At 49.2% G+C, this 26,970-nt stretch overlaps 1 protein-coding gene across 5 annotated transcripts in view; it reads left to right on the plus strand.

Annotated features, from left to right (window-relative positions):
* Positions 1-26,748, plus strand: part of rptor (regulatory associated protein of MTOR, complex 1) — a 142,011-nt gene extending 115,263 nt beyond the window's left edge. For 2 of the 5 annotated variants that reach the window (XM_088928407.1, XM_088928406.1), the window contains exons 26-37: positions 4,340-4,445; positions 7,547-7,661; positions 8,605-8,729; positions 9,589-9,693; positions 12,364-12,411; positions 19,924-20,030; positions 20,788-20,915; positions 21,971-22,057; positions 23,151-23,267; positions 23,770-23,899; positions 24,247-24,359; positions 25,768-26,748. In XM_088928407.1, the coding sequence (XP_088784533.1) occupies positions 4,340-4,445; positions 7,547-7,661; positions 8,605-8,729; positions 9,589-9,693; positions 12,364-12,411; positions 19,924-20,030; positions 20,788-20,915; positions 21,971-22,057; positions 23,151-23,267; positions 23,770-23,899; positions 24,247-24,315 (1,137 nt within the window). In that variant the 3' untranslated portion in view covers positions 24,316-24,359; positions 25,768-26,748. Of the gene's footprint in view, positions 1-4,339; positions 4,446-7,546; positions 7,662-8,604; positions 8,730-9,588; positions 9,694-12,363; positions 12,412-19,923; positions 20,031-20,787; positions 20,916-21,970; positions 22,058-23,150; positions 23,268-23,769; positions 23,900-24,246 lie in introns of all 5 variants that reach the window. The other 3 variants (XM_088928404.1, XM_088928405.1, XM_088928408.1) reach the window with 3 other exon arrangements.
* The last annotated feature ends 222 nt before the right edge of the window (positions 26,749-26,970 follow it).

Genomic DNA, 26,970 nt, shown 5'->3' on the forward strand with positions numbered 1-26,970 from the left:
CTGGAAGAGATGTTAGTGGGGCCAGCAGGGGGCGCTCACCCTGCAGTTCATGTGGGTCCTAATGCCCCAGTATAGTGACGGGGACACTATACTGTAAACAGGCGCCGTCCTTCAGATGAGATATAAAACCGAGGTCCTGACACTCTGTGGTCATTAAAAATCCCAGGGCGTTTCTCGAAAACAGTAGGGGTGTAACCCCGGCGTCCTGGCCAAATTTCCCACTGGCCCTTACCAATCATGGCCTCCTAATAACCCCATCTCTGAACTGGCTTCATCACTCTGCTCTCCTCCCCACTGAGAGCTGGTGTGTGGGGAGCAGACTGGTGCATCATCCAGGTGGGGCTGCACATTGGTGGTGGTGGTGGTGGAGGTGATCCCCATTACCTGTAAAGTGCTTTGAGTGGAGTGTCCAGAAAAGCACTATATAAGTGTAAGCAATTATTATTATTATTATTATTGCAAAACTAGCTATGGGTAGGTTGGAGTTAGGAAACAGCGGAGCATACTCTTGGACCAGAAACTGATAAGTCTGGAAAGCCGTCCCAGTTATACCTAATGGAAATGATACAGGGGATTTCGGAAATTGGACACCCTTTCCTGCGCCGGAGTGTTGCATCAGATCACGGGGCCTTGTACTGAAATCGGGCTGAGGGCACAGACGTCACTGCCCTCCTTGTGGGGAGCTGTCCCAGGTGCCAATGGGGCTCTGATGTGAGCTTGTCCTTCGAGCTCCGCGATTGGCTGAGTGAGGCTGGGCCCTGGGAGCTCTGTGCCCTGTTCAGATGCTCCTGTCTCTTCCTGACTGCTGCGATGACGCAGTAACAGCTAGATCATTAACACTTGTCTCCAGGTGTGGTTTTTTTTTGCTTTAATCATGATTAAAAAAGAACAAAATAAATAATTAAATAAAATGACCACACATCTTATGAGGTTTAGGAAGATCAGTCAAAACTTCTGTCTTGCAGAAAATAAAACCTTTAAACCTTGATATGAAGCAAACCAAAACATGCATAAGTAGCCGTTTTCTACATTTTGTGTCCTCTCAGTAAGCGACTTTAAGGAATCAGCTTCCGTCCAAATATGCTCCTTTTTCTCCACAGTTTATGAATCATGAATTCATAAAGTAGGTCGTTCTGTATGCCTCTCTCCTGAATGTCAAAGATGAATGAGAGCAGAAGAAAAGCCGTGATATGCATTGTGGAGGTGCTGCAATTTCACTTGGTTCGCATGAAAAGCATGCAGCTGTGTGCAGATGTTATTGTTCATCTGTAGAGCACGGTGAAAGTATAAAGGCAGAGGCATTGTGTTAACCGAGTGGCCGCGCCATTCCAGAGGCCGAAACGGCTGTCATCCAATCACCCCTGCATGCTGAGATCATTCCTGAATTATGGGTCAAGGGACCAGTTTGAAGATTCATTTTGTTTTGTTTTAAGCGTGAGCCGCACACGATCAATAGCCTGCTCTCTTGTTCTCTCTGCCCCCCCCCCCCCCCCCCCTCCTCCTCCCCTGTCCTGTGCTGTGCTGGCACTAGGGCAGGCCCGTGCACGGTCAAGGATTAACAGAACATACGTAGCAACACGCGGCTGTGGAGCGGTGTTTAATATTCAGGGGCAGTTGCTGCAGCCAGAGCCTGGAAATGTGTTTAATAAGGCAGCGTAGTCGAGGAGAAGGATGGTGAGAGAAGGCCCATTAGAGTCCATTACAGTAATCCCAGCATTATTACACTCGCCTTCCTCCTCGCTAATGCAGAAGGCAATAACGCCTCCCGCTCCTGCAGGACTCGGTCTGCGGTGTAACAGCCTCTCGAAAAAGCATTACTTCTTCTTAAAAGGGTTGTTGAGCTTAATGAGGCTTTACTTCGGGGTCCCGAGCCTGGTGCTGTGACGGGTGTATTTTGTTTATGCGGCAGAGAGGCGTCCGCTCCTTGCTGTCAGTCCCTGTGCCCTCGGTCTCGGGCGATATGTCTGAAGTCCTCTTTCGGACGTCCACTAATTTGTAGATAAAAGTCAGAAATGAATGAGAAGCCCTGACCCACTGCTCTGCCGTGCTGCTGCCTTGTTGTAAAACCTCCAATTTACAAAATTTCCAGGTATGCGCGGCGCCATATTCTGCGGTTCATAACGGGGCAACAAAACTGGTGAGGTGAAGCCGCCCTGTGACATTGTAAACGGGCTGACTTGTAAATACGTCTCTTAATCCAATAGAAGTATTTCTCTCGACTTTGAGACAGTTTTGCCAATAAATGGAACGTTCTCGTTAACTCTGCATGCAGATCACATTGGAACATTTCTGCAGTGAAATATCAGCTGCACATCCCGTACTTATTTGCTCGTACATCACAGTACGTTAGTCCGCGTACATTAGTACAATACTTCACAGTGACTAGTGAGCAGGAAGGGCCACATCACGTCACAATTCTTGCAAACTCTCCCTCTCACCCGTGGCAAGTCCTGCCGTTTACGACAACATAGCGACTTACAGTACTTTCACAAACTTCATGATTTTGTGCCTAATCCGACATTTGAAACATTTTTCTGTAACTTCAGTTATTTTGTTTTGTTGCCAAGATTTAATAACCAGTCTGAGAAATTGTGACTGCAGTTCCCCCTTAAACTGCACGTGCGATTTCTTGTCATTTGAACCTTGTTTTGCTGTGCTTTGCTGTACCTTCACCTTGCAAAGAACCAACAGGAAACCTTCATGATGGTAGCCAGAGCTCTGCTATGTGAAAATGAGCCACCTTATAATATAAGATACAGCACAGCTACAAGCACCAAAAAGAGCACACACAAACAGCTCAGAATCTGGCAGGATCGGCCTCTGTACTTCATTGCCGTTCTGTAGCAGATTATCATGCAGGAGGCAGGTTTTTGTGCCATGGACACAGGTACCATCCCACAATATTTTGGTGGTGCAGATTGTAATTTGGGAAGGATGTGCAAATATACCTTCTTTCCCCATCTCTCCCCTCATCTCAAGGACCCAGCGACTAGCCAGCTCTTGCCTGCATAATGTCAGGCACATTTTCCAGACTCCCTGCGCCTTGATCCTCATTACAGTTAAGCTGTGATTTTTATGGCTGTTTCACAACATACAGAAGAGTCCGTGAGAACGTCTATTGATTACTGCCCGCCAGGGAACACGTTCAGAGGAGTGTTTTTTTTCTCCTCAAGAAGCAGACTGGTTTGTTTCTCTTTAGATGAGGCAGTAGCTTCTAACAAAAGAGTCTTGTGAGTTACTTTTCTTGAAAAATATGGAAGAGCTGAGCTTGCAAACTGGGCTGTGTGCTCTGGACCAGCATCCTCATAAGGAGCAGCTAAGTCTGACCCACTGACTGCGTATGGTGCCATGAAGTATTCCGAAAGAAAACTTGAACAATGCTTAGTTCTTTATTTAAGCAAAGAAACAAGAACTCTAATGAGAATGTGGTGGATAACGTGAGCAGATCATTAATATCTATTGTGTTACATGGAGTGTGTTTAATGAGAGGCGCTGGAACATGCATCATCATACCAGCTGTAAATGAAATTAATTCATCATTCAGGGATGTCGGGCAAAACTAGAAAGAGAGCTGCGCTGTGATTTTGTGTGCGCTCATCTCGGTCATGATGTGTGTGACCTAGCCCACCTGTGTGGGCAACACATACATCCTTACCCCTCTCTCGCAGGGAGCGTGCACGAGCCATTTTCGTTGTAGACCTCACAGGGGCCTCGAAGGTCTTTCAAGTGGATTTTCAGGGAAATCTTGCAGTATCTTTTTCACAGCATGCCAGCTGCTACAGGTGATTTAAGATCTGGTGTGATTGTGGGTCCTTTTCATATTCCAAAGCCTTGTAATGGAGGAGAAATAAAATGGAAGGAAACTGAACCTGACTGTGTGACACTGATGGGAGACAGTTCACTGAATCTCCAGCCCTCTCGAGTCCCGCGGGCTTCTGGAGGAAAAGGAAGCTGGTAGAGGGCTTCTTGGCTAATTTATTCATCACCTGCAGGACTCGCAAGAGTCGGTGGTGGACGGAGTGGTGTAGTGTCATCCAGAGCAGTGATGTCATCTGCCGAACTCCACCCACTGTGCAGTAAAGTAACTTTTGTGTCCTTGCCACGACGTCACGAGCCTCCGACTGATCCAAGAGACTGCACATCCTGGTTCTGCCATGTGTTGAAATAGACCCGGTTACTGGCTGGTCGGTCTCTTGTCCCGGATTCCCTCCGCTCGTTGTGTCAAGCAGCGCCCCCTGAAGGCGGCTTTGGGCGGACTGAGTGTGTCGAGGTCGGGGCTGAGGGCAGGGAGCGTGTCGGGAGAAGATGCTCACGGCCTCTCTTACTCCTCCGCCCGCAGATCCCAGAGGAGCACGACGTGGAGAGTCAGGTCCGGAAGGAGAGGGAGTGGAGGTTTCTGAGGAATGCCCGCGTGAGGAGGCAGAGCCAGCACATCACTCAGAAGGGTGAGGCAGGAGAGGAGGGAAAGGGTATGAAAGCCAGGGGTGTCTGAAAGGGGACAGGGGAGCTGTGTGTGTGTTTGTGGGAGGGGGTGATAATAATAAACTTTATTTTATATAGCGCCTTTAAAGCTGGCTTATCAAAGCGCTTTACAGAAAGACAACAGCAACATCAGCAATAAAAAAAATACACAAGATAAACATGCTGAGAATTTGTAGATAGTGGTACTAAATACAGTAGGAGCAGAGGGGTAAAGAACGGAACCAGTTAAGTAAAGGCTTTTCTAAAGAAGAAGGTTTTGGGTCTGGATTTGAAGGAGTTTAGAGAAGGTGACTCTCTCTGATATCCTTGGGGAGAGACTTCCAGAGCTTGGGGGCATAACAGGAGAAGGCCCTTCCACCCATAGAGTGTAGACGGGCTTGGGGGACATTTAGGAGACCAGAATTAGAAGAGAGAAGGTTGCGAGGTGGGGAGTAGGGCCATAATAGCTCAGACAGGTACTAAGGTGCCAAGCCAACACGAAATTTGACAGGAAGCCAGTGCAAGGACTCCAGGATAGGAGTAATTTGATCACTTGCACTAGACCTGGTCAGGATTCTGGCTGCTGAATTTTGGATCTAGCAGATAGGATCTAGCAGATTCTATCATATCCTTAGATTCAGACAAGTAATCTTTCCAAGCCTGATGATTTACAATTAGGCCAGAAAGACGCCACCTACGTTTAAGTTTCCAGGAGACTGCCTCCATAGATCGTAGATGATGAGGCTATTTGTAGAGAAAGATAAGGTGGCGAGAGGGAGAGATGGTGGGATGGAGAAAAGAGAGGCGAGGCACAGGATTAAGGAGTTTGGCTCTGAACTTTCTCCTGGGCCTCTTGAGATGCAGCTGAAGAGATGCTACAGGCTGCTTTTTGATGGCTGCTGTCTCTGAACCCAGGGTGCTGATGATCATGCAGAGCACCCCCCAAACCCCCCCCTCCCCCCTCACCTCGCATCCTCCCACTAAGCCCAAGCCCCTCTGACTGGGCACCGTGCTGGGAGCCCAGCGTGAGCTCTCCCTGAATCATTGCTCTCCATCTGCATTCAAAAGGCTCAGGCTGTTTTCCTCCCAGCAGTCTTTGTGAAGTCAGCAGCCTGCACAGACAGAATGGCTCTGCTCCGATCTCTCACACGGTCTAAAAGAGGGGTTCTGGGGAAACAGGGATTCATATGAGGAGAGTCGTTCCGCTCAGCCAGGGCTTCATGAAAGAAAGACTCATGAAAGGCAAACTGAAAAACCATTAATGAATGTGAAGGAAATGTACCTTCTCCTCCCACCCAGGTAACAAGGATTAAAAAAATCCTTTAAAGAAAGAGGCTTTCAAACTAGGGAGCACGAAAAACTTAAGGAAAATAATATTCTGTTATTCACAGCGCTGGTTATTCCAGCAGTGTACTTCCTGGAAGTGGCTCTTGGCGTGTTTGAGTTTACTGTAGAGATTGCAGTCCCTAGATGGTGCTGTGCTTTTGAAAGATTCTTTTCTAGTCTGCGTGCTGTTGGTGAATTGTGTGTTGAAGTCCGTTTCATGCAAGATGGATTATCTCCAGTGGGCATTTTCAAAACATGCTACCTGAGGAAAATTAGCCCCCTTCAGAAACATTTCTTTTCAACTTGGTTCATTTTCCGAATGTCATAGGGACCCTCTCTCAAAAATGAAATTATTTTTTTCTTTAACCTGGGAGTGGATTGGCAATATTTTATTAGAATTAAAACCAGGTTTTTTGAGAGGGTTTGCTTCAAAACTACTCTTAAGATAGGGACTAAGAATAAACTCAATGATGCGGAACGTTAACTGATGATAAATATCAGAGTAAGCAGAAAACAACCACCTGACCAAACCATGTATCTTTGGAGAATAAAAACTTACAATCTCAAATACTTCAGCAAAGAAATTCAATTCTTTCTCCAGTTACACTTCTGGTTTCTAAATGACATCAGCTTTTGCTATTGTACTGTTTGTACTGTATATTTAGGAGGAAGAGCAATTGTTTGCATATCATTGTGCAAAAGTGCACTTTCTGAGAGCATTATCACATTTGAGAACTGACTATCTGGCCTCAGACTTACTCAGTCTAAACCGCTGCTGTGAGACTTCTGTTCATATTTATTCAGTGTGTGGGTTGCATTAGTCCACACATCTGCTTCTGATTACTAAACAATACCCACGACAACAAGGAAACAGTCCATCTGATATTGCTAATCCTTTTTTTAACTGTATCACAGGAAAAAAAGAGCAGATCTTGCACAATGCCTGAGAAAGCAGTGAGTCAGATTCTGGCAACTGAATGACCACTGAAGTGTGACGTATTGACGTTATTACCCTGGTTACTGCATTTCATTATGGCCAGTAAAACGTTTTGATGATCTGAGGATCGTTCAACCCGCATGGACCCACATTACGTTTTGAATATCACCTGTTACTTGTGACTTCAGAGCTCCATACAGTTTACATTTAAGGAGCCCTGCTTTATTTCTGGATATTAATCATCTTTAAATTAAGTGAAGTCCTGAAACTGCCCATTTGCCTTTTGTGTATGTGCTGTGAGTACAGCGCTAAATTAACTGCAGAAAAAACTGAATTTAAATATGTCCAACAATTACTAATACTCTTAGCTCTCCCTCAAAATTACACTTTCTGACACTTCTGGCGCTACTGGAGGGCGGTGGGTAAGGTACCAGACATGAGTAGCTGATTTGTCCACATTACAGTTCCCCCGACACCTTGTGTTGCACTTACAGATACAGTTAAAGCAGGAGTGCAGTGAGTAACTGAACGACATGGGGCTAGGCAGCACAGAATGAGGCCAGCTGGTGAGGCGCGCAGACAGCCGTGCTGGTATCCAGCTGCAGTAGTGAAAGAACAGCAGTCGGGTGGTAGGGGCTGCAGCTGGAGCAGGCGATTCCTGAGGAGGGGGGCGCTGCCGGGCTGGTGGTTATGGGTCAGTGTTGGTGCCGGGAATTGGGTTCTGTCAGAGAAGTACTCAGGGCCTCACACTGCATGCATCTCTCTCTCTCTCTCTCTCTCTCTCTCTCTCTCTCTCTCTCTCTCTCTTCCACCGCCTCGTAGGTGTGACCCGCCTGGATGACCAGATCTTCATCAACCGGAACCCGGGGGTGCCCTCTGTGGTGAAGTTCCACCCCTTCAACCCCTGCATCGCCGTGGCGGACAAAGACAGCATCTGGTGAGGGAGGGAGGGGAGGAGAGGGAGAGGTTTGCACAGCTGGGCGGGGGCAGGTGGTCAAGAGCAGGAGCGCGTATCTTTTCTAATACTTCCACAGCGGGTTATTCAGATGCAGTGGTGGTCGAGTTTTCCTGTAGCTCTCTTCGAAGTTAACACATGGGGCACAAGCAATCCATACAGGCCTCGTTAATGGTTCCCAGCATTAACGCACGCAATTAGATTGTGGCTAGAAGGCGCTCGGAATGCTGGGAAGCTCCAGGCAGTCTGTGGCTTAACGGGATCAGCCACGACGCTACAATTCCAGAAGGCCTCGCGGCTGGATTTTAATTTGATATTTGAAGCGCTAAGGCGGTGGAAGGACGCTCCCAGCATCCTCTGCGGGCAGTGCCTTGGCGAGAGCAGTTCTCATTCCTGTGGGGAGGTTCCTTCTCCTCCCACGCCTCAACTTTCGATGCAGAAGCTGGTATGCTTATTCTGTCAACGGGGTTTCAATAAACTGGTATACAACCGTCCCGACATAACCTGGGCGGCTCAGGTGCGAGCAGGCAGCCAGGAAAGCTGATACTCGGCATCTATGATCCTCTCTCAGCCCTCTCGCAGCCCTGCAGGTGTCGTGGGCAACCTGACATCCGCAGCTGAAGACACGGTGGTCAGGTCATCATTGAGAGCTCACCTAAGATGGAGCCTGGCCTCCCTCCTGCCCTGCTGTCAGTGTCCTAGCTTTACCTTTTTATAATGCCCCAGAAAGATAAAAAATGCCCCCTTTTTAAGTGGTTAATTGCTTGGTTAATTAATCAAACTGGCAAACGAACGAGCACCTAGAGCAGGTGCCTTTAACCTTGAGAGCTTAGTCTTTGAATCGAAGAACAGTCAGGGGGTGGGGGGCAGTGTTCAAGTGGAGCTCCCCAAAACCTCAGTGCTCACTCTGGTTCCCTCCCCTCAGTTTCTGGGACTGGGAGAAGGGAGAGAAGCTGGACTACTTCTACAATGGGAATCCTCGCTACACACGCATCACGGCTGTGGAGTACTTGAATGGACATGACTGCTCTCTGCTTCTCACTGCCACAGGTAAAGCACTCACAGAGAGGCAGAAGAGTGTGGAGCTGATAGATCACAGATGAGAGATGAAAGGCCAAGAATGGCCCAGTGACCTTTCACCCTGTGGCGAAGGGCTGTATCAACAGGTCACCCGCAGTGCATCGCTACTATTAACATCTACTTCTGCAGACATTCAAGGGATTTTGTTTTACATGGATATGTGAAGTGAAAGTGAAATTTGTCTTTTTATGTGGAGGAAAAGACATTTACAGAACAGAGTCAGTGTTAAAATAGCCAGACACCCAGAGCTGAAGAGTGTGAATGAGCAGACAGAGTGCTTTCAGACATAGGAGAGGAGATTGACAGCAAGGCCTTGTCTTGGTGAAGATGCAAACATAGACAAGGCTTCAGTTGACCACTAAAGCTGCCTGTTGAGGAGTTATCTTACCTTCACAAGTCAGCTGCTCTCTGACTCTGGGTTTTGTGCTGCTCTGCTGTACCAGCTGCAATCTGTTTCCTGTGCGTCGTCGCACACCCTGTGAATCAGACCCTGATTCAGCCCCAGAGCCTGCCTTTGAGCAGAGATTTCTTGCTCTTTGGAAACGGCACAAGGCCTGTATGATTCCCAAGAGCAAGGGGTGCCTGGAGCTCATTAGCAAGTTGTGTTGAACCCATGAAAGACAAGTGCGGAGAGGTGAGTCGCCCACTGGAGCTGGAAAATGGCACAGCCGGGGTGCAGAGCAGCTCAGCAGTCAGCAGGGCTTGGGGCAGGGCCGGTGGGGTCAGTGTGGGGCCTACAGGTGCGCTCGGACAGGTGGGCATGTAGGGTGCTGAAAGAAGTCGTCTCCCTAGTGCGCTGTCCATACCCACTCCCTCCCTCTGCCTTCAGACGATGGGGCCCTCCGGATCTGGAAGAATTTCGCTGACCTGGAGAGGAACCCGGAGATGGTGACGGCGTGGCAGGGCCTGTCCGACATGCTGCCCACCACACGAGGTCAGCCCCCACCCCCACCCCGCATATCTCTGACCCTGGCCATTTCCTTGTCCCTGCCCCCTGCCTTCCCAGCCAATAACCGCCATCCCTTCTCTCTGGCTTGTAGGGAATCCTTCCCAGTCCTATTCACCTTGTTCTGCTCTCCAACCACCTCAATCCCTGCTTCAGAATCAAGCTTTCAGATTTCTGGTAGACTCTTCAGATGCTAGGAAACCAATATCGTCAACCTCAGAAAATTATGTTACCCCCCCCCATAGTACATGTGGAAATAAGAGGCAAGTTGGAGCATTTTAGAAAATAAACTGAAGTAAAACACAATCCTCCTCCTTTTAAGTTGCTTATTTTTTCACAAGCATTCTTGGTATACATTTCCAATTCTGGGCATTAAACCTATGAATGCCTCCTAGTTGCCTGCTAGACATCTGAGGGTTTATGTAATCTTCCCCATGCCTGAAAGTGAAGAGAACTGAATAACTTTTTTTAGTCCCTTTTTTTAACCAGTGAAAGAAGAGCAAAAATTGCACAGGTGTGTCAGTCCTGGTGAGGATGCTTTCATTTCTCTTTTTGTTTTATTTGGGGCTTCTTTGAAGCTGCGTCCTCTAATGTGTAACAAGATCTTCCAAGGAGTGTGCTGTAATTTGAGATTGCAGGGAACATTTGCAAAGGCTTAACGTGTAACTGTTTAGCATTAAACATTCGTGAAACGATAGCAGAGAAATGTTTAATATATTTCAGGGGATGACTTAGATTGTAGAAACGAAGAGAGAAAATCTTGCCAGATGTCTCATTAAAGTTAAGCAGAAGAGCTGACACTACTTAAAGAAGCAAACTGCATGACAAATTGGGGAAAAAATGGCTGCTATGGTTCTGAAGCTGATGGAGCGATGCACGTGCCCCAGCTACAGCAAGCCCCTCCCCCACCACCACCACCTCCTGCTCCCCACAGCAGAGTTGGGGTGTCGGGGTGCAGAGATCTGCGCAGTCCCCTCTCTCTGCTCCCTTGGGTGCCTGGAACCAGACAGTGACAGGCGACAGAGAGCTGGGGGAAGAGGAGGTGGAAGGCAGATTGAAAACAACAGACATCTGAGGGATGTCATTAGGAGAATAACTCTGGTAATTAAAGCCAAAAGAAGAATGTGCATTTGTAAATGAAGGAGCTGTTACGACAGGCTCCCCATGAAATTGAATAATGTAACAAACGAGTATCTTAAAGTCAGGCTCTGCTGGCAGCCAGCACAAACGAGGATTGACACGTTTTAAGCTGTGTAGGATGTATTTTTTATCTCGCACATAGTTGGTGCATGCCTTTCAACACAGACTCCTGTCCTCTGCGCCAAGTTGGGCTGAAGTTCTTAAGCCCAGTTATGGTGTTCATAATCTATGTCTTGTGTTAAGGCTTCAGGGAAGCTATAAAGAGAGCCCATGGTGTTGGGCTAGGGCAGCCGTCAAGACGGGGCTAAGGAAGCTAAATGAATACAGGCTCTCTGCTTTACAGATCTCTGCCCACCTCAGGGGGCTGTGCCTTAATGAGCTTATTCTCCCAATCCAGTTGCCCCCTCTCGTTCCAAAATCGGCAGCATCTCACACGTGAGAAACCGTGTTTGGAAAGGAAGCCAGAATGCTAGGTCAGTGTGTCCGAGGCGCCACCCCTGAGGGAAGAACCACCAGTGGCAGGCTGCTGGGAAAGGCTGAAAGCGTGTGGTGGTTAGGGGGGAGTGCAGCAGCAGTGGGACGATCCCAGGGCTGGAGAACTGGTGACACCCGTGCAAAGATTCAGACCCTTCCTGCAGCTCCCTGGGAGTCCGGTTGAACCCCGCGCCCCCAGCTCTACCTCTCCCCCTCCAGCCTTGACGGCTCGTGTTTGAGAGTTTGGGAGCATTAACACAGTCTGCCACCTAACCCCCAATGGGTGTGTTGTGTTCAGGCCACTTGCATCCCTGCGGTGTCTCTGTGTCTCCCTTGTCACTCAGCCCCTCCGAGAGTGAGGACTGTCCTTTAACAGCAAGCCTGGTGTTTTCTGTGGCAAGCGCATTGTCTGATCCTACATGCTGATTATTTACCTTTTGTTAAGCCTTTATTTTGTCTCCTGTGCTTTTCCTTTGTTGGTGCTTTTTTCTTTTCTTCCTCCGAAAGAGCAGTGCAGCCTTGCGGCAGTAGGGTGTAGCCTTTTTTAATTCTCATTGATTTGTTTTTTGCTGAGGCCCACAGCCTTGAATTTACAGAGTTCTGCTGTTTCAGTATTTTAGACACCCCAGACACCTCAGTGTTACCAGAAGGAGAAGGTAGACAGCTCAGCTCAGCTGCTGTGTTGACTGCAGACCAGCGCTGTAAATGTTTGCTGTGGGTAAGGTTGGGGTCAAAGGTCAGAGCTCTGCCAGCTGTGCCAGTGGTGGTGTCTGGGTTTGGAAAGAAGATAAGGTCAATGGAAGGGCTAGTGCCAGGCTAGGGCTGGGGTTGGCTCGAGGGGTTGAGGCTGTAGATAGGTGCAGTCGTGTGGGTTGGCCCTGGAGAAGCCAGCTCGTGCTGCACTGCTCTTTCTGCTCCTGGAAAGGCCTTGCTCAGAGCAGTTCTCGCTAACAGAGGTGCTGCCCAGTGGCAGTGGAGTCTCTGGCGGCCGCGCTGGGCCCCACGCTAATCCGCTGAACCCGCTGTCTGCTCCTCCCCTCGCAGGTCTGGCCAGAAGGGTTTCAATCTATCTTGACAGGAGTAAGCAGGGAGGTGAGTGGTTCCATCTTTCACTCTTACTGTCGCCCTGTCCCCCTGCCTGTTCCTCCCTCTGCCTGTCTCCAGCAACACTAATAGAAAAAAACTGGGCCCTTCCGAGTTTGGCATGAACAGGATCTCCCTGTTGGCAATCCTTCTTTGCCCCATAATCCTCCTCTCTTTCCCTTCCTCCCATGTTCCTGAAGCCTGCTTCACTGCCGGAACAGATCAGGTATCGTCTCTGATGTCTCACTTCCTTTTTTCAGGGTTCAAAGAGGCGCTGTCTCTGCTTTCACCTTTTTGTTATTGGTGCCTGGGTTTACAGAAGGAGTTTGTGGGGTCACAGCACTGCGCTCCTGATTGCACTACGGCTTAATCAGCATCACTCAGTGAAAGTCTTATCAAGCAGAGCAGTGAGCGTTTTCTCGTGCGTGAGCAGAAGAGGAGGCGGATGTTTGATCGCATGCAGGAATCCAGCATTTCATTTCATTGGTCACGTTGCGCTGAGTTCTTTATATATGTTATTAGTTTTCAATTTCAATTAAGTTATTAGTTTTCAGTTATTAGATTCAGTTTCTGATTAAATGGTCTGACATGTGGACAGAGCTTGTTTTCCTCCTTCTCTCTGAATTTGGACTTTTGAGAGAATTTTGTACCCTGAAGCAGGGTTGATTGGAAACAAAATAATCACTATTTTAATAATGATGATGATGATGATGATGCGAAATGCCGATTCTGGTCCAGGAGTGCGATAGAAGGCAGCAAAGTCCAAGAGTAGCATCACAAAGTCTGAGACAGCTATTGCTGTGCCAGGCTCGTGTGGCCAAATGAGACTTACAGTATACTGTACCTGCCTTCTGCCTTCTGCAAAGGAGAAAGTGAGGTGAATTGTTATAGTTACATCAGGAATCTGTAGCCCTGGTACTACAGAGCACAAATCCAGATAGTTCTTGATATCATTGACAATGATAAGAGTATTGATGAATTAAGCAAGAGATCTGTTCAGTTGAGAGAACTCAGGCATTCAGGGGTGAAGAGTACTTCCATTTTGGATCCTAATGATCTCTAAATCGCTTAATGGCACAAATCACCTCCTTAATTGATTACAGTTGAACTCCAGATCTGCAAGATTAGAGACCGGAGACCTGAGTTGTTATAAACTCTGGGGGCAGCTTTGCTTTACTGTATTGTGATGCAGGTTTGATGGGGTCCCCTGGTCACCTGCTGCTGATAAACATAGGTGTGTTTGAAAGGAGACTGGGTGTGTACATATGTCATGTCCTCCATGCTCTCTAGCTAAACAAAACAGTTCTGTGCACACAGGTTTAGCCTATACCTCATTAATATGCTCTGGTGTGTTTGTTAATTTTTATCTTTTGATTTAATTTATTTTTTCAAAACTTGTTGTTTGCTGGCATGTCGGAAAAATAGGCCAGCTCTGGCCTGTTTCTAAGTCAGACTGGAGACGGTGTCCTGCTCTAGTTAGCATTTAATAAAAATGGGTCTGTAAACTAGTTTCATGAGGGTGATGCCACTGCTGTGAGGTCTTGTGTTCAGAACAGCCAGCAGGTCCAACTGGACCGGAGAAGCCCAGGCACACAGCCCTGCAAATACTTTATAGGTATGAATTGAGGATCATCTAAATAGGGTAAGGACCGGATAAAACTGTTTCTTAAAAAAGATCCAGTGGACATAGCCATAAATTATTTTTCCAGTTCAGAGGTGGGCTGCTAAACTTGTGGTTGTTTTCAGATTGGTCTTCCCACCAGGTTCATTAATGGGACTGGATCACTGGGTAGCTCCTAAGACTAGTCCAGGGCCCGGCACCATGTGGGACTGCGTGCCGATGGGGTGGCGGCCCGTCCTGTCAGTTCCCACTTGTGGAAACCACCGAGTACATGGTGACATGACCAACAGTCCCATATGGAGTAACTGGATCAAAAGGGAGTGAGAGTAAGAGTTTTTTACTGAATTGTTGATTACCAAGAGCGATGTAGGAAGGATCTGTTTTTATTCAGAGCTTGGCGGGCTGAAAAGTTGTGGTTTGCAATAGAAGCTGCCTCCAATCCACATTTGTGGGGGCCATGTCCGCTGAGACATGGAGCACAGGATCAGACTGCTGTCTGCAAGAGCATGTGCGTCTCCCTCTGCAGTCCGCGCTTCGGGAGTGGTGATGGATTCATGTCTCTTTCTTCTTGCCCTTGATTCCCCAGAAAGTTGTCCCTCACTAAATGCCAGATCTGTAAAGTGCTAAGTGCTTTTGCTTGACGGTGTCCCGGAGCTCAGTCTCACCCAGTGACAGCACCACATCTGGGTCACTGGTCACACAGCAGCTCAAAAAGCGTCAGTGTTTCTTCGGCAGACTCTGCGGCAGCTCCCCCAGCACCACTGTGTCCTCTCCTCTCTGGACAGTGTTCATGTGATCCTTGCTGTCAGAGGGTCAGTGGGCACTTAGAGTACTGTGTCCTCTCCTTATCACCACCATGTTAACCCCTGTCGTGCACTGGATGTCCCAGAAGTCAAACTGGGTGGAAACGTGGACGGGTGTTCTCATATTATCCATTTTGTTCTGTTGATGTGAAACAAGGTGAATTCGAGAAAAAATCTCAAAATATATAATTACATCCTGAAAGGAAAAAGCTTCGTCTGCATTCCAGCAGATTCGTTAACGGTAATAACCCTGCCGAGAGCTCTCCTTGTCCAGTCGGGACACAGTGACATCAGAGCACAGGCTGCAATCATTGCAGTTCCAAGAAAGGGAATACATGCCTAGTTATTAATGCGAGAAGACTGGGCAGCGTTTCCGTCGCGCAGTCTTCTCCGAGTCCCTCTGCAGGCTGGCCCCTGAGGTGCGAGCTCTGCCGGAAGTAGTTTGGTTTGTGAAAAGACGGCTTGTTTGACCAGAACATGCAGCGCGTGTTAGTAAAACCTACACAACCCAGTCAGTGCCAGCCAATCCTAGATGAACAGATTTAAAAACAAACGTGAGATGAAGCTGGGCGACATGGCCTGCCTTTTCATTGAGCTCGTGGAGGGGAGAGCGCGTTGTGTGTGAGTGGCGCAGAGTACATCGAGACGTGCACGTACCGGGAGGCATTCCCTGTGGGTCCCAGTTCTCATCTGCTGCGTTTTTAGAGCCTCTCCGTATATATTACTAGAAGCCGTTAAACAATACCAGAAGACTCTTAAGCATGCAGTAATGGATGGCAGGGAGGCAAAGCAGGTTTCGTCGTCTGGCTGCGGAGGCAGGAAGTCCCACGACTGGCTCTCGACTCCTGGAGCGACTGCGCTTCTGTGTAATTGGTGGCCAGGTGACATTCACCTGCTTCGCTGGCACCATGGATCAAAGCCCGAGGAGCGGGGGAGTGATCTCGTCTCCCTTCTCTTTCATCTCTTTGTTCTCGGTCTGTCCCTTCCTCTCACTGCCTTTTCTCCCCTTTGGGTCCGCCACTTTTCTTCTTGATATTTTTTTTTTTCGGTGCGTCTTTTTCCCTCTCCGGCTCTTTATCTGGGAGGCGTACGGAGATGCGACGCGAGTAAGCAATTGATTTCTGCGTGGGCTCGGCTGAGAGCTCCGTCGCTCCCACGTGGGGGACGGGGGGTGTTCTGGAGGAAGGAGCAGGAGCGGGGAGGGAGCGAAGGTGTTGCCGGGCGGGCAGCCGGCTGCGCCGATGCCGCGCCTGGGGGGCCTTGGCGCACGAGGGCAAACCTGCGCAGCAGTGACGACCTCCTGTGATGTGCAAAGAAAAGGAGTGCGTTAGCAGCGTGCCGGAGCCGCGCCGTGACTCAGGCTGAACAGAGGTGGAGGTGGAGGTGGAGGTGGGGGGGGGGTAGGGTCTGTTACTTGAGTGCGTGGCGTTGAAGCGGCTAGCTTGCGTCACAGTGTTTCCGCCGCAGTCTTGTCCCCGTCCCAACGGCCGCTGTCTTCGAGCTCACACTGGGAGCAGCCGAGGGAGGACGTGCCAGCGAGCGTGTGAGAAACTTGTCAAACAGTTTGGCTGCTTTCGGTGCTTTTTACCTGGGGACCGCAGCGATTTGCGATTTCTGCGTTCTCGTTCCTGTCCGATCCTAATTTTATTCAGAAGCTTTGGATCTGTGAAATGAACAGAGTAAGAAAAATGTTGCCTTTCCTCAGTCTGTTGCCCTGACACTTTATGGAGGCTGCAAACGCTGGAATCTCCCAATGGGTTTTTGCATAGAGGAGAACAGCACCACTCATTATTTCTCATTATTTCAAGAAGTGTTCTTATGTGCTTTCTGTTAGAGAGGAGACGGATAGCAATTCCTTTTTTTAGCAAACACTACCATGAAAATGGGATGAAGAGATGAGGCCATTTGACCGATTTTGCCCATCTGGTGGTTAGTATTTCGTCTTTTCTCTTCATGGCTTTGACTCAAAAGTTTCTTAGGTGTTTTTACAGATCAGCCTTTTGAATTGATCTGCCACGTGTCACGTGCTCCTCTGTCAAACAGTGCCATGGATAGGGATCAGTAAAAAGTGCAGGCAGAATGCACCTATTACGGACCGTCTTAGGCCCACAGCAGTCCTGTCTTGGGATGGGATTATGTTTCTCTCCTTATTCAGCAGTTACAAATAAGCACTAAATTTTAAGGTTCTCTAAAAAAAAAACACAGCAAAACTTTTCTCCCAACCTTTGCATATTAATCCAGCGTCTGAAAAACTGGGTTAATTTGACACTGAACGGCTTTAACGTTCTATTTAAAACTTTCAGACGGAATGTTCCTAGGAGCTGATGACTGGAATTGGGAATCCCTCATGATCTGCATTTCCATTAATAAAAGAGAGAAATAAAAGTTAGATTAAAAATGAGAATTGAACATCAGAAGGCTGTGCCGCAGCAGAGCCGTCTAAAGCTTTGATCCATGGTTTTGTAAAATACAGTACACCTCGCCCTTTCCTTTCCGGGTTCTGTCTTTCTGTAGCAGCAGCTCTCGCCTTTCAAAATGTTACATTAAAGCCCTGCGAGTCTAAAACCCTTCTGATCATTTCTTTATTGATTTTGGCTAAGCGCAATACAAAAAGTGTGCTGTGAGCTCCTGTTCCTGGGTCTGGGCAAACAGTGCCAACTGTTGCGATAATAATGGAGAGAAAATCCAGGAGACTAAGACTGGAACCTGTCTCCTCCCTCAGGCTGGGGGCTCCGTCTCTGGTGTGTGTGACTATAAACTCAAGCCACAAGACGCTCCTCTCCTGTCCAGTTACCAGACCCGGCTCTTTGAGCTGAACTCTGCAGCTGGTTATGGCTAGCTTAGATGCCCACTGATGTCCAGCAATGTTGCATGAGTTCTGCAGCTGCAGGGTTTGGTCTGTGTGAAGGTTGTTAGTTTTAATAAGACTGCAGATGACTACAGAACAAAGGGAGGCTTTGCCTGGGGCTCTGCAGAGCTTCTGAACTGCATTTGCTCCCATTCAGAACATGGCTCTGTTAGCCGGTGCCACATTGCTTTGTGAATGATCCGCCCCCTCTGTTTTATCCGCTGGAGTAGGGAGCTGTAGGAGATGTCTGCCACTTGGAAACCAAGTATGGTTTTAGGTTAAAGTGTCAGCATGGTGCTGCCCTCACGGACCGCGCTGCATAGGAGAGCCTGACCCATTCACTGGCTCGGTTCTGAGCTAGTCTGCTCGACTACTGAGCGTCAGCCCACTGCTCAGCTGATGCTCCCTGTGGGTTTAGGAAACCCTGCTGATTGCCATGCCCTGTCAGGCGCACTTGTTTCATGCTCTTTCTGGCCATCCGCTGCTCTTCTCTCACTCTTATGGATCTGGGGTCTGCCAGCAGCATCTCAGCATCACTCACACCTGAGCTGCCAGCTGTTAGTAATGATTCCTGTCCTTTATCCCAGGGGTGGGAGGCACATGCACGCTTTGTGTCAAAATGGAGCTCAGCGGATCTCCGAATCATCTGTGTAAAAGCCAACTTTAAAAAAACCCATTGTCCCCTCTGGTGGAATGACTGTGCACTGCTGCACAACCAGGTTGTATTGAATGTCATTCGGTGTAGTTGGATTCCAATTTTTTTTATTTCCACATTCTTTCTTCCATCAAGCGTCCAAACCTAGCGCGAGGTGGGGTGTCAGCATAGCCGGTATCCACATTATTTTAAATCCTTGCTTTCCTAAACCCGGAAATAGGGACTACCTTACTCCCCGTTTCCTGGGCACTGCAGTCCTCCTGAATACAAGCTGTGGCCATAAAGGGGGTAGCACAGCAGCGCCTTCGGTGCCTTCTGAAGCCACTCTCCTCCTTCTGGAAAGAAATACAAATAAAAAATTGTATTTGGGATTTCTAATAACAAAAATACACGCGTGTTGCAGGATTTAACCTGTCGCCCTAAGGGCTAGGAGCTTTAGAGCAGATGTAAGGTTGTGGTTTGCCTCTGTGTCCCTCATCTCTGGGGGAATAGCAGACAGCTGGCTGGGAGTCAGCAGGGGCCAGTGTTTAATGGTTTGTTTGTTTGTTTTGTTTTCCATAGATATTTTTTAAATTGTAATTGCCAGTTAGTTTTCATTTTCATCCTCCCTACCCTTTTAGACCTTCCTCCGCAACGCAGAGCCATCTGGCTCCCCCCCCCCGGTGTGAGTCTCGCGGTGCGTCCGGCAAGGGGAGGGCCGTCCGCTGCTCAGGCCAAGCTCTCCCAGGTGTCCGAGCTCGGAAAGCAGGCCGCAGCTGGCCAATGACAGCCCGATCTCATACCCGCGGGTTCTGGGCTGAAGAAGCGCGCTCATTGGTTGAGCTGCCTTGGGTGGGGCGTGTCCGATTGCCGACGGGTGTGGTTTGGAGGACGCCAGGACTCTGGCCTCCCCTCCTCCCGGCAGGAGTGCGGCTTTTCCTGGGAACTGCAGTTCCATTCACCATCTCTCTGCCCGTTTGGGAATAATTCCGTGTGAATAGTCTCCGTGCTTCCCTGATTGAGCTGATGTCTTTTCAGTGTATTGAGGGCTGTAATTACCTTGCCTGAGAGATCCTCGCTTAAGCAGGAGCCTTCGGCCGAGACCCCATTTCCTCGCGAAGCGGGAGGTTCGCTCACCTGTACCCTCACCGCTTGCTGATGTTGGTGGCTCAGAGGCAGACAGAAAGACAGAAAAGTACTGCCTTTCTCTCGTAAGAGCCTCTCCTGGTGAACGCGAGCCAAAGACCGACTCTCTGTAGCATCATTAATTTAGCATTCTGCGCTACTTTTATGTTTTAAGCCAGATGAAAAATGCATGACTCTCGCTCCATGAAAGAGAATATCTGAAGTCTTGTAGTAGGAATTGATGCCCTGCTTGGAATGGGCCCAGCGCATTTCTCTTGCACCCAGAACAGAATGACGCACATACTGCACGTACAGTGCAGTTTGCATGTTCTCCCTGTGTTTGTGCCAGTTTTCGCTGGGTATGGGACATCATTAACCACCAAGAAGTAGAAATGACCATACCTTAGTGACCTCACCTCCGTCCTCTGACATACTCCATGTGCTCACGGTCGTGCTGTGCGTGCAGGCAGTGATGGCTGTCTCTCCCCAGGAGCTGGAATGGTCGTGGACTGGGAGCAGGAAACCGGACTGTTGATGACCTCCGGGGACGTGCGGGTTATTCGGATCTGGGACACGGACAGGGAAACAAAGGTCCAGGTAAAAGAAGAGACCATCAGCCCCCAGTCTTTGCCCTGCCACTGGCAGGGCACCCGTGTAGCAGTGAAATATCAGAGTTGCACTTGCTTCTAATACTCCTCTAGATTTTTCCATTAACTGTTTTAGATATTTTACCAGTTTCTCTGAATCATCTGGTCTTGTAATTCTTAGGGCATTCTCTTGTACTGTATGTACAATGTTGCTCTGTATTAATATTTTATTTTAGCAAGGCTACAAATAAAAGGAGGCTGTTCAAGCCATATTGTTCGTTTGGTAGTTAGAAGATAATTGATTCCAGGATCATCCCCTTCTTGAAAGAAACCAGTTATTGGCTCTAACTACATGGCTGGTCACTTGTTCCACAATCCCAAACGTGGTGACGTCCGAACCCAGCTCCGGAGGATCATGCCTCAGCCATTAGGCCGCTGGGTCACTGCCATCAGATTCAAATTTCGTTCTGTCCTTCAACTCGTATGTAGTTGAGAGCGCTGGCGAGTGTCCCAGGCGAAACCCGTAATCGCAGTGTGAGCCCTTCAGAGCAGGGAGCCGAATCTCTGCTCGCAGCACATTGCTGCTTGTACAGACCTTGCAGCCTGAAGGCAGGTAGTCCAGCGTGCCTTGAGAAGGGACTGCGCTGGCGTGTTGAGAAGAGAGAGCGGGACAGAGAGCATCCGAGCCGGCAGGCACCCTGTTGCCTTCTGACCTTTGTGTGTGTGTGTGTGTGTGTGTGTGTGTGTGCGTGCGTCTGTTCCCACAGGACATCCCGACTGGTGCGGACAGCTGTGTGACCAGCCTGTCATGTGACTCCCAGCGCTCCCTGATAGTGGCGGGGCTGGGCGACGGCTCGGTGCGCGTCTATGACAGGAGGATGCCCCCTAATGAGTGGTGAGACCGCCGCCCCTAATCCTAATCCCAGCCCCCCGAGCTCCGGCTCACCCCACTCCAGAGAAGGAAAGGTGACCTAGCTAGTGGCGTTGCTTAATGAGGCCCAAGTTTGCTGCTGAGCGACTTCAATGTCCATGATAAAAATAGGTTTCAATGCAAAGAAAAGGCTTTTGTGTGCACGAATACCAGTTGTGTGGCTGATAGCATAAAAAGAAATAGATCATTATAAAATGAAAAGGTCTGATTGGCTCACAAAACCACATGTGAACGTTTTTAGGAGCAGTGCCACCCTTCCCCACCACTAGAGGCCTCCACTGCTTTTGATCACCCTAACTGGCCCAGGCCACATGGACAGACACAGTTCATCACTTCTCTCCCTAAGCAGCGCATTGCAGATTTCCAGTAAACCAACAAAACATTCTTCGCCAGTGTGTTGCACGAACTCCAGGTCAGACAGTCCCCTTGAAGGGGTTAAACAGCACGATGTCAGGTTGACATTGCCTGTTCGTGTTCTGGTTCAGCTGCGAGTTAGGAAAAAAAAATACAGAAACTTCACTCAAGCACAGTTCAAGAGGGTCTCTCACTCCTGAAGGCAAAACGGGGCTTAGGAAGCTGTTGTCATGGAAACAGGCTCAGCAACGCTTGAACAAAGCGTTCAAAGGAGTTTGCTTTCAGAGGCGCACAGAATTCCTTTCAGCCTGCTGATGGGTGTGTTCTGGTCTCCCCCTGCTGTTGGCCATGGTGCAGTGCAGGTTTTGCAGTAGCTTACAGCTTCTCTCCAAGCAATAAATACTATTGGCAGTTCAAATTGTTTGAAAAATAAACCATTGCAACTTCATCAGTTAACTTTGTGTGTAATATTGTGTGTAGATGTGTCTGCGTTAAAGCACTAATGTATATAGTTGTAGCTACACAGGGTCCTTTCTCTAGCTGCTGAAGTGTTACAGTTACGGTGGCGTTCTGCCTGGAGTGGCGATGCCCAGATCTCAGGTTCACCCAGCCTGTTTTAGCGGAGAGGCCATCTTCTGACGTGTGTGTGTGTGTGTCGCCCGCAGCCGCGTGATGACCTACCGCGAGCACGGCGCCTGGGTGGTGAAGGCGCACCTGCAGAAGGAGAGGGAGGGCCACATCATCAGTGTCAGGTACCACACCCGGCCCGGTCCAGAGCAGTCGCCGAGCTCCTGGTTCTGCAGGGCTGTCAGGCCTGACCGTGTATTTAATGGCTGCAGCAGGCCTTTATTGCCTCCCTTACAGTGCGGCGACTCAGAGAAGAGAGCTAGTTCCCCTGCTTTCTTTTACCACATTATTTATTCATCTGCAGCTCGTTAATTTTAACTTCTTCATGGGGGTCCCCCACGAGATGTGAGTCCTCCAAGAGCTCTTGTGAGAGACTTTGTTTTATTTTGCTTATAATTTATACGGACCATCAATGTTGGCATAAAAAGACACATTAAATATTTGTGTTGCCAAGCGAGGGGGTTCGTAAGACGTGATTAGACACTAGAAGCCTTCAAACAGTTTTACGGTCTGTTGTTATTTTTCCTTAATTTATTTCCTCTCCCTGTTGTTTGAACGTATATGCACAGAGAGCAGAGTCGAGCAATACAGGGGCAGGAGCACACTCGCTCTTCATTACAGAGCTCAGACATCACTTTTGTCTCCGCTCGTGTTGAATTAAAAGGTAAAACCGATTAAAACTCCCTTTGAGGATCTTGAGCAGTGTCGGACTCTGGGCTAAGTGACAGCAGCTCTGTCTCGGAGCCCTTTGATCACGGCTTTTGCGGCGGCCCCAGTCTTTGCCGATATCTCCAGTGAAGCTGGCAGTGGGGATTCATTAGATGTACAGTCTATGTGGGGGGGCTGGAGAAGCTCTGAGCTTCATGCAGGAGGAGGCATGGTCACTGCTGCCAGTTCTTGACACATGACGAGTGAACTTGGATGTAAGCAAGTTGGCTCTGTGCCTTAATTATCTTTTGTCTTTTGCAAACATGCTTTGATTGAGGCTAGTTTTGCTGTGATCAAGCTTTGTGATGATGGGGAGCAATGAGAACCAAAGCCAGCCTTTGCAAATGTGCCAGGTGTGGTGCACTGTTTTTTTTAAAGTTGGTTTTCAGCATTCACAATTTTGCGCTGCCTGCAAAAGGGTAATGCAGACTAGAGTGGTGCACCGCTGGTGGCCTGGTGCTGAACACATGTGGGTCTGAAGCTCTGACCTATCTGTTCTCTCTGATGCAGCGTCAATGGGGATGTCCGCTTCTTTGAGCCTCGGAGTCCAGACTCTGTGAATGTGCTGCAGACTGTGAAAGGCTTAACAGCCCTCGACATCCACCCACAAGCCAACCTGTTTGCCTGGTAAGCCGTGCAGTACGCCTACAGGTGTCTCACAGGTTGAAGGTGAGAGGTGAATGGTGATAACTGGTGCCCCGTGGTGGGATATCGACTGGGGCAAAAATCAAAGTGGTTATAAGGTGTGCATGTCAGCGTGTTTGTGTGCTCATCCCTGCGAAGAGCGAGATTATATAAATATGCAAGACAGAGATCTGTGCTCATCTCCTGCCTTCTCCTGCTTGAGTTATGGAAGATTGTGAAACTGGACTAATAATCAGCCTCATGAGCTCTCCATGAGACACACAGGCACACAGACGGGGAGAAAGAAGCTTGGGGTCAGAGCGCAGGGTCAGCCATTTATACGGCACCCCTGAAGAAGTTGGGGTTAAGGGCCTTGCTCAGGGGCCAACCGGCAACCTTCCAGCCACAGGCGCAGATCCTTAGCCACAGTGCCACAGCTCAACCAGAGCTCAGTTTGTTCCAGGAACAGAGCACTGAGCTGCCTCTGTCTTCTTCCCCTCTGCAGTGGCTCAATGAACCAGTTCATCGCCGTGTACAACTCCAACGGGGACATCATCAGCAACATCAAGTACTACGATGGGTTCATGGGACAGAGGATCGGGGCCATCAGCTGTCTCGCTTTCCATCCTTACTGGGTAACCCTGATACTTGGCTGCGGATCTTGCCTTTGCTGTTGTCTCCCCCTTGTGTTAGCTGACCCTAAAGCTGGTATCCCCAGCTGAGCATGAGTTCCCTGCCTGACTGTCCAAGTCCAGCTCCCTGTTTTCCTTGGAATGCTCACAGCGATGGATCATCCTCCCAGCGTAACCTGTCACCGCAGCCGGAGAATCCAGACAGGAAGTGGCTGAACGGCTTCCTCTTGTTTGTTCACTGTCTTGCGTGCGTCGTTGTTCCTGGTCTTGTTAAGAACGTGCCCAGCTGCTCGCCCACACGGCCGTGAGTTCAGCATCATGTGTGACCTCGCTGTTCTTCTCTTCCGCAGCCCCACCTGGCGGTCGGCAGCAATGACTTCTACATGTCCATCTACTCTGCGGAAAAGAGACTGAGATAACGCCAGCACACTGGCCCCTGCCTCACGAACCCCCGAAAACTGATGTAAATTACTTATAGTGTACATATCCAAATACCAACTTGAATGTCTAGTGATGGCTGCTGCTACTCATAAATTGTCATTATTATTATTATATTATTATTATTATTATTATTATTATTATGAGCTACTGATTGTAGATTTGGCTGTGCTGAGGAGCGTGTATATTTATTTGCCTATACAGGTTATAGAAGTATTTTAAACCACACAATGGTTTAGAGCCTTTGTGGGTTCCTTGCTGTGTGATCCGCGCCTGTCCGAGAAGGGGGGGGGGGGTGAGGGTTTGTCACTCGCGCCCCCCGAAGAGGGCGTGGCACGGAGTGGCGGGTGGCCTTGCAGTCTATCGTCCCACTGGAGGCCCCGCGAGGGGGCGTGGCACATGGCAAAGCAATAAAGTGTCAAATTGACAATAAAGACTCCCACTGTGGCACAGCCTTATCACTAAATTACACCCGACGGGGAAACATGCCTGTCTAAATGGCCATCTGGTAACGAAGTTGGGGAATATCTGGTACTGCACCCTCATGTCTCTTGAAATAGCTCCAGTAAGGACTCGGGTTGCTCTTGAACCAGGAGATTCCCTTCGTATAGCTGTTTGAGCTATGAAATTGTACTTCAGCCCTTTTCACCTTTTGTTGTTCTTGTTCTTGTTTTATCCCGATGTGCTGACGTTCACGCTGGGATGGTGTCGGGTTTTGCTCCCGGGGTGTTTTGACAGCAGAACTGTGATCGAAGGCGAGAGTGCCCCGCCCCCACAATGCCCCCAGCCAATGGACAGGCTCCATGTGGAGGAGTGGCCTGCGCGTGATTGGCTCTCTGAAGGGGTCCGTCCCCTTCATGGTTGGGTTCCTGCGCCCCTCTCGGGACCTCCCGGAGCGGGCAGCCGCGAGAGAGAGAGAGAGAGCGAGAGCGCAGCCGGTGGCCGACTCCCCGTGCACCCGTGGGCGATGGGAGTGTGGCTGGTACTGCCACCCAGCTGGAGCTGCTTGCCTCCTTGCGGAGACTCTACAGCCGCTGCCAGGGAGTTTTAACACACCAGCATTGCCTTCCTTTCAGGGTGGTTGTTTTTTTTTCTGCGTCCTCCTTCGTCGTTGGGTTGTTTCGTGCCGACCGCGGAGGGCCCCCCTCTGCCGCGCGCGACCTGGAGGAGCCCGGGTCTGCGTCTGCCCCCCCCCCCCCCCCCACCCCACCCACCCCGGCCTTTCGGATCACGAGACAGACCTGCGGGCCTCCCTGCAGCGCTGCACAGCGGGCCTGTGTGTTGCGCAGAGGCTTGTATTCTGGACCTGCTGAGGACGCCGACCCCTACCTCCCTCCCCCCTTCCGATTAAAAGGGATAAAGGGATATTGTCTTCTACGAGCGACGGCGACGCTTTTTTGTTGTTATTGTTGTCGTTGTTGTTTTTCCTTCAGAAGACGGGGTTTCATTGCGATCGTCCGTTTGTAGGACGAGGATGACCGGGCAGGAGGTCTCGATCCGGTCTGTGCGCAGGAGCGGTGGCGACCGCGGAGGCCGTGGGCAGGAGGAGGTCGCCCCGCTGCCCGCGGCTTCCCTGCCCGAGGAAAGGGCAGTGCCAGCCTGCGGACATTGGCACTGCCCTCGCGAGACTCGGAACCACACAGACTGGTGCTTCCACGCCCCTGCTTTGTCTCGACTGACTGTGTGCGTGCAGGGCTCCACGTTGGATCTCGTTGTCCAGCGGCGTTCATATTCAGCTTGTATCACGTATATTAATCTGTTAATTGCATCTCTTTGGGTGTGCTTTGTATGTTTTTGTTTTTATTATTGGAGATTTTCTTTTTTTTTTTTTGGCTTTTTAGTTTTTGGCTTTGTTAACCGGACTCCTCCCTGGGCTGTGAAGGGAAGACATTAGGGGTGCAACAGGGTGATGGGCCACGCGATGGCCTTGGACTTCTTCAAGCAGTTAGGCTTCCCAGTTTTTTTAAAATGTGGTAGAAATCTTTCATCACTTCAGATATCTGCTTGGCTTGGTGTCTCTGTTTGACTTGTCATAGTTAGAGAGGATACTAAAGGCTACTAAAGGAGGCCCACAGACTGGCCTGGCCGCCAGCAACACTTGGTCTGCTGTCTAATCCACGTATTGTGCTCCACTTAGCACTATCTCCCCCTAGTGGAAGGGGGGTGGCATTACTAGCTTATATTCACAGACAGCACAGCTGCCACTGTCCAGCCACTATGTCCTCCTCTGTTAAAACCTGCTGTGAGACGTTTTAACATTTTAGAATAAGAAAAGCTAAAACATATATATATATACACGAATGATTTAAAAAAAACAATCAGGTGTTCTCCTTGGCTGTAGAGACTGCTTTGTTGAATGTGGTTTGTAAAACAGGAGAAAAATCGGCAATGAAATAAACCAAATACACACAAAACCTTTTTTACGCCTGTTCCTTGGTTGCGCCAGAGCTTGGGTTGAAGATCCTGCCGGTCACACAGTGGGCTTGACCACGTCTGCTGAAGTGGAGTGAAAGTACCGGGGAGGCACTGCCCTGTATGTAGATTTTGCTACATTGAAACGTTTTATTTTTTTAAGCACATCAATGAACAAAACCCTCCACCTTTCAAAGCTCTTTTGTTGAAGCTAACGCCAGACA

This window comes from Atractosteus spatula, chromosome 11 (assembly GCF_055471065.1).
Source record: "Atractosteus spatula isolate fAtrSpa1 chromosome 11, fAtrSpa1.hap1, whole genome shotgun sequence".
NCBI classification, from domain to species: Eukaryota; Metazoa; Chordata; class Actinopteri; order Semionotiformes; family Lepisosteidae; genus Atractosteus; species Atractosteus spatula.